This window comes from Microtus oregoni, unplaced genomic scaffold, assembly GCF_018167655.1.
Source record: "Microtus oregoni isolate MIOR12 unplaced genomic scaffold, Mior012 000012F_ref0000307, whole genome shotgun sequence".
In the NCBI taxonomy this organism is placed as follows: domain Eukaryota; kingdom Metazoa; phylum Chordata; class Mammalia; order Rodentia; family Cricetidae; genus Microtus; species Microtus oregoni.
Window position 1 is genome coordinate 27,210,063 of NW_024543071.1, and position 7,787 is coordinate 27,217,849.

The 7,787-nt window shown below is 44.4% G+C and overlaps 1 protein-coding gene across 1 annotated transcript in view; it reads left to right on the top strand.

Moving 5' to 3' along the window:
• Rnls (renalase, FAD dependent amine oxidase) overlaps positions 1-7,562 on the top strand; it is a 272,223-nt gene extending 264,661 nt beyond the window's left edge. The window contains exons 7-8 of the mRNA XM_041661928.1: positions 4,923-5,010; positions 7,287-7,562. Of these exons, the coding sequence (XP_041517862.1) occupies positions 4,923-4,967 (45 nt within the window). The 3' untranslated portion in view covers positions 4,968-5,010; positions 7,287-7,562. The remainder of the gene's footprint in view (positions 1-4,922; positions 5,011-7,286) is intronic.
• Positions 7,563-7,787: the final 225 nt, after the last annotated feature.

The following is a 7,787-nucleotide window of genomic DNA, read 5'->3' on the forward strand; positions in this document are numbered from 1 at the left end:
GAAGAGAAAACAGTCTATTAGGACTCAGGACTCTCAGCTCTCGGGACTAGGTGACTGCATGGCTGCTAGCTAATTCAATAAAACAAGATAGAAAACACAGTTTAAAGACTGGTCTGAACTTAGCAAGGCACTTACCCCATAGTGCAATAACCATGGGAGGGAACTGAGTGTCGTTAACCTAGAAAATAAATAAATCATACATACATACACACATAAAACTTTGCCTTCCCTTTGGTTCAATTAATGTCAAGAAAAAGAGTAAGCATGCCCAAGACTCTGTTTTCCATACTTAGCACAAGCTTCTCAGTAGCTCATAGTGATTGTATAATGGTTAATACTCAGTAGCTCACTGGGATACTATAGTGGTTAGTACCCAGTAACTCACCATGACTGTATAATGGTTAGTACCCAGTCACTCACCATGACTGTATAATGGTTAGTACCCAATCACTCGCCATGGTTATATAATGGTCAGTACCCAGTCACTCACCGTGGTTATATAATGGTCAGTACCCAGTAACTCACCATGACTGTATAATGGTCAGTACCCAGTCACTCACCATGACTGTGTAATGGTTAGTACCCAGTCACTCACTGTGCCTGTATAATCATGAGTACCCAGTCACTCACCGTGGTTGTATAATGGTTAGTACTCTGCATCATGGCTTCAGCAACCACGGCTTGAATACTTAACCACACAATATCATAGAAATAAACAAATAACATTCACTGTTGGGGGCATCAGTCAGTTGCCGAAATGCCTTGCTAACAAAAAGACCAGTCCTCCTCGAGACGATTGACAATTATGATGTCACTTGGCTCTAAGGAATTGTGGAGGGTGTGTTGGAAGAATCTGAGTGGCCCAGCTAGAGTTAGAGCAACTGTTTCATAACTGCTCGGTTGTTATGCTCGGAGCTTTTGGGACATCAGATTGCAGAGGGCATTACTCGGGGGCCAAACTCAAATCAGGGAGAGTTTACTAGAGCTCTTGGCCAGGAGCAATCTCTTGCTGATCCATCCCAAGTAGCAAGATCCACACCAGGACAAAGGACTTTTGAAAAGCACTTGGAAAGGGTTCAGTTACTCTGCGGTTAACCCATCAAAGGCATCTTCCTATAACCAGAGGACGCAAGCCTCGACATGTGCTGGCCATTTGGAGAGCAGATTCGTGCAGAGTAGATCAAACATTTCAGGAGAGCCTCTTGCCTTGAAAGTACAGAGCCTTATGAAAATCATTAAGCCAGTCGTTGATATTTATTTGCTTATGCTGAACTTCAAGCACAGCAAGCAGGAAGTTGAGGAAGAGAGCCACGGACACAATCTCAGAGGCCCTAGTTCAAGAAAGGATCCCCTCCATGGCCGGTTTTAAAAAGCCTCCTAAGAAGACATCCCACCACACAGTTGGCATAGGGACGCTGTCTTCTCAAGTGTTAGGTTAACAGTCACCAAGAGTTTCTTAAAACCTAGACATCCCCAGACAGTTGGAGGAACTCCATAGAACTAAGGAAACCCGTGCAATCTCAGGGCCTTAAACAGAAAAAGTATTTCCAAACATCTTCCTTTCTCCCTATGAGGCATTTTGTGTGGCTGACTTCTAGCCTTTAAGACTGGCTAGCTCCATGGAACCCCCAGTAATCCTTCTTAAGGAACCAAAACTCTTTATTGATGTCTCTGATCCTGAGATTTGGAAGTGAACAGGGAGTGTTCATTTTGCATGTCAGGAGTTAGCAGGCGGTTACAATGAAGCCCTCCAAACCAGTGGTCCTCAATCTTTCTAATGTTGTGTCCCTTGGATATAGTTCCCCGGGTTGTGGGGACCCCAACCATAAAATTATTCCCACTGCTACTTCATAGCTATAATTTTACTGCTGGTCTGAGTTGTAGTGTAAGTATCAGATATGCAGGATATCTGATATGCAACCCCTGATGGAGGGTCGCTCAAACCCCCTTTGACCCACAGATTGAGAACCTCTGTTCAAAACTAAATTGTTGACAAGGGAATTCTACCTGCATTCAAATTCGAGGGAGCAGCCTCGCAAGATACATCTGTCCCCCAGCCTCGAATTTCCCCTTTCCTCAGGTATGAAATTCCTGCTCAGAGGAGGTTCAACAGAATATCACTATCCCCTCCCCCACCCCAGTTTGGAACCAACATACTTCTCTGTGCTGTAGGAGGTCTCCAGACACTGACTGAGCCGTGGACAGTCAGGAGGCGGCTAGTTCTTAAGGAATGGGCTCAGTTTCTTCCAAAGCGTGGACAGAGACTGCAGATCTGTCCAGATATTCAACACATATGGTCTGAAATTCATTAGATTCCAAAACCCCCAAAATCCCAACTTTTAAATCCAATGTAGTTCGTGTAAAGTGCAGACACTCAAGTGCTTGTAGACTGTTGAATTCAATACAGTCTGGTTTGTAGCATAGGACAGCTGAGTTGCTGAGAGGCTGTCCTTGCCTGCCTTCGTACAAGCTTTAGAAAACGAACGACTCACTCCACACCTGGATTCTAAGGACGTGCTTCCTCACAAAGTCTTCCCAAATTCTCCTCTGTTACAGTGAGGGAAGCAAGTGTCAGAATTCTCCACTTGCTTCTTTAAATGATTATGAGTATACTCATGTGTGTGTATGTTTGAATGTACATAGATCTACCTGTTTAGAAATGTGCATGTGTTGGGGATAGAGGACAACCTCGGGCTACTACTATGCCCCACATGTGGTTTCTGGGAATCGAACTCAGGTCTCCATGCTTATAGGGCAAACATTTTACTGACTGAGTTATCTATCTCTCCAGCCCCTCCATTAACCTTCTGATATCTCCAACCACATGGTCCTCAAAGGGAAGAACTATTTTGTTCATTAACTTACATTTAAAGGAACGCAATGCCTCCTTGTTCCAACACAGATTCTTGCACAAAGCAGGTACCAAGTGACTGTCGTCTGTTGGCTGATTGATTTATTCAATTGGCAAATACTACAAGTACAATCTGGCTTTTACCACATGTCAGTTACATTTGCAATACAAAAAAGTATCACTCTGCATTTTTACAGGCATTTTACAGACTGGAACAGTCATTGTTTTAGAATTGGTTTGAAACCAGCTTCGATGTCAGTATTTAAGAGTCGCAATAAAGGACATTGAGCTTATAATTCATGTTCCTAGAGAAGCTAAATAAGAAGGTGAATTCAAAAACAAACACATAGGCATCCTCAGGAATATTAACCTTCATCAGGCGATGAAAGGAGACAGAGACAGAGACCCACACGGGAGCACTGAACAGAAATCTCAAGGTCCAAATCAGGAGCAGAAGGAGACGGAGCACGAGCAAGGAACTCAGGACCACGAGGGGTGCACCCACACACTAAGACAATGGGGATGTTCTATTGGGATCTCACCAAGGCCAGCTGGCCTAGGTCTGAAAAAGCATGGGATAAATCCGGACTAGCTGAACATAGCGGACAATGAGGAATACTGAGAATTCAAGAACAATTGCAGTGGGTTTTTGATCCTACTGCACGTACTGGCTTTGTGGGAGCCTAGGCAGTTTGAATGCTCACCTTATGAGACCTGGATAGAGGTGGGCAGTCCTTGGGCTTCCCACAGGTCAGGGAACCCTGATTGCTCTTCGAGCAGATGAGGGAGGGGGACTTGATCGGGGGAGGGGGAGGGAAATGGGAAGCGGTTGTGGGGACGAGGCAGAAATCCTTAATAAATAAATAAATTAAAAAAAAAAGAGTCGCGTGCTTTCTGCAATGAAATAATTGATGCTATCACTACAGGTGTTGCGATGTTGCGCTGACATTTTCTGTTGGATTGACAGATGCTGGTTAACTCTCAGTAGGCCTCAGGACAGCCATTTCTGTAGCAGATATGGGACCTTTTGTGTGGCCGTTTCTGTAGTTGATTCACTCTTTGAGTATGGCCATTTCTGTGGTAGACACCCAGCCTTCGGTATGGCCATTTCTGCAATCTCAAAGTACTAACATTTGTTGTAACTTTTTTTTTTTTAAATATTTATTTATTTATTATGTATACAATATTCTGTCTGTATGCCTGAAGGCCAGATGAGGGCGCCAGACGTCTTTATAGATGGTTGTGAGCCACCATGTGGTTGCTGGGAATTGAACTCAGGACCTTTGGAAGAGCAGGCAATGCTCTTAACCACTGAGCCATCTCTCCAGCCCCTTGTTGTAACTTTTGAAGAGCAAAATACACTTCCAAAGACTTCATTTCTAAAGGGTTACAACAATTCTATTATTAGTTATTGTTATTCTATTATTATTTATTGTTAATTTCATACTATGCTTAATATATAAAACACTTTGTTGTAGGTCTGGACACATAGGAGAAAAGTATATATGGAGTTGGTATGACCTATGGTTTTAGACATCCGCTAGTGAGGAGGAAGGAGGGAGAGAAGGAGGGACAGAGGGAGGGACTGATGGAGGGACGGAGGGAAAAAGGGGAAGAACAAAATTTTTTAAATCTGTTAATATCTAAATACATAATTTAACTGCTTGTTAACTATAAACATAGGCACAGCACATGACAAATGTCAATTACGTCTATTCAAAAGGAAAAAGCAAACATAATTTGAGTAACTTTTTAAAGACCTTGTGACTATCAATGACCACTTTGCCTAGTTCCATCTCACCTCCAAGCCTGCAGAAGTTCAGTCTTTCTAAACATTAAGGCTTGTAGGTAGCTCTCTATTGCCAGTGCGTCAGAGGGGTGGTTCCTCCAGGAGTTGTACGAACAGCTTACTGCAGCTGGGCCGATAGCCTGAGGCTCAACTCACTGGAACCTGGATCGGCGCTGAACCATTCCGACAGAGGCTGCTATATTTGAAGGGGGCTGGCACAGGCTAACTCCTATAGTGGGCTATAGCAACCTTATGAATTAATAGCACGGTGCCATTTTGCAGGGTACCAGGAATCTGGAGCAGGAAGAGATGATGGAATTTGTCTGAGATCGTGCTGATGTCCTAGCCTGAACCGCACCTCCGAACGAAGGTTTGTGTTCTGTGACCTGCTTGTTCCTTGCTGTGCTCCTCCTTGTGTCTGGAGCACAGCCCTTCTTTTCACGGTGAGTTAAAGAAAGGAATTTCCATCCCTTGAGAATGAGCTGAAAAGAAAACTGAGCCATCAAAGCTAGTGTTTCCCTATGACCTTCGTTTTTCCTTAGGCCCCCGGAAGGCAGGCTACCCCTTCCTCCTATATAAAGACTTTTCAGCCTGGGAAGTCCATTCTGTGAGAATCATGCCAGGCGGCCAGAGCCTCATCTCTTTCTTAAAGGAGCTAGAACCTGAAGACACAATTAAGTAAATCTCAGCTGTTAGCAAAGGCTGACACACAGCAGATCCTCAGAGCATTTGAGAAATCGTGCCAAATATTAAGGACCTAACATCATGCAGGTGTTTAATACAAACAAACACCTCCATGTTTTACTTAAAGGCGAAACTTCCTAAAGAGGTGGCAGACACTGATCAGACATCATCCAAAAAAAAAAAATACTTTCTATGCATAATTTTTCAGTGAAGTAGGTGTGTCACAATTGACTATACATTTGTTGAGGTTTAGAACAACCTCTCCAAAGGGCTTAAGAACTGAGTAGCTATAGGAGTCTCACTGAAGTCACGTGTGTTAGGTTTTTCTAGACACACAGAACCGGTAGAATGAATAAATGTTATAAGGAATGATTTATGGGGTGATGAGATGCTTGGTGGATAAAGGTGCTGCCACTGAACCTGACCATCCAACTTTAATTCCTGGTATCCACGTGGTCCATGGAGAGAAAGGACTCCGGCAAGTTGTTCTCCTGCCTCCACACAGGGGCTGGAGTGCACCTCGGTCTAAACCTAAACAAAATAAGATAAGATAACAAAATAGATTGGCTTACAGGATACCGGCTGGGCAATCCATCACTGGCCATCCGAATGCTAGAAAGAATGACCACCTGCAACTACTTGGTCATTAAAACTGTGTGCCTCAGCAGGCCCAGTCCTGGATGATCACTGATCTTCAGTCTGCAATGGAAGGCTGAAGAAACTGGGTTTTCACACCGTCGAAGGATGACATCAGCAGTGACAATAAGGACTCGCCAGCCAGCAAGAAGCAAAAGGAGGCAGACAGCACCGCCTTCTCCTCGGACATCTTCACTCCTGTTGCCTGTTCTGAGGGAGGGAGGAAATTCCTCCAGCAATCCTTTGTGGAAATCCCTCACAGACCCACCCAGATGCACATTTCAGTGGCCACTCAAGCTCCCATCAAGTTAACAATCAAATCAAGTCAAGTCATATTGTGTGATGACAAAAAGGGGTACCTAACAGAGAATAACTGGAGAGAAATCAGTCATGTACTGAGTACTCCATGGTACAAATGGAGAAGATCCTGCATCTAGGGGAACAATGGGATGGGGTGGAATTAAGCCAAAGGTCCTGACCTCCTTCCTAATGCTCAGATGATAATATAATATAATTCAGAAAGCTCACACTCGGTCATATTGAGGAAATCACATAGCCCAGTTTCTGGCGCATGGCTTTAGTGTTTTGCATTACTTTTCCTTGTCAGGCACTGCTATCACCCAGGACAGAATTGGGCAGCGGTATCTTCTGATCATCCATGGCACTCACTTTGGATCTATCTAAAAGCTGAATTTATTTTATGGGAAATACAATAAGACACAACGGTCAAATATGCCTTTGTTCTATGGCCATCGTAGTGAAATGCATGGTTCATCTCGAATGCCTCTATAATGGCTCATCTTGATTCTTCATTTGATCAAATCTGGAATCATAAGAGACACACCTCTGTGAGAGTACATTGTGTTCTAGGAGGTTAACTAAGGGGGAAGCCCCTCCCATAGAATAAGCAGCACCTTCCAGCAGTGACCAGGGTAGAAAGAGGTCTGAGGGAAAAGCAATACTTCCTGTGGCCTGCCTTCCATTCTTGCTGGTAAATCCATTTATCCTCCTCCTGCTGCTGCTGCTGCTGCTGCTGCCATCAGAACCCAACTTCTTGGGCCTTCCAATGTGGACTAAGGACAAGGATCTCTCCAGAAATCTTAAGCACCACATTGGGACTGCTGAGACACCCAGCAGTGGGGACTGGGGAACTACAGGGTTCTCGCCCTCTCCTTAGCCATTGCTGGACTCCCCAGACCACACCTACAAGTCTGTTCCTGTAATTAGATTCATTCTCTCCATACTATTTTTTACCCCCAGAGAACCCTAATAATACAGCCATCCATGGTATAACCACATTAACTATTTCTTTTCTTTTCATCATAGGTTCTCCTGTAACCCAGGCTGACCATAAAATCACTATAGAGTTGAGGATGATGGCGACTGTAGATACTTCTGCCTCTGGCCCCAGAGTGCAGGGACTGCAGGTTTGCAGCATCACACCTGGCTCATTTACTGATTGCTGATTTCCCCCGGAGCTAATTTGTCCTCGGTCTGGAGCATCAGATCTTTAGCTCTTACCCATCCCTGGGATCCCTTTGCTGTTCTTCCTGTTGTTTCACTCTCTGTTTGTCTTGACTGAGTTAGATTTCAAGTTCCTTGACAGGGGAAATCAGCTTTATCTTTACAGCTGCTATAACCTGTGGGGATGGGGGTGGGGTGGGTGCTGAGGACTGGGAGAAAGCTTAGTCTGTAATGCTCCTGATTTGCAGGCATGAGGACCTCAGTTCTGTCTCCAGATCCTATGTGAAAATGGGCAGGGATGGTACTTAGAATATGTACCTAGGTTCCCAGCACTTGGGAGGTAAAGGAGGTGCCTCTTGGTGC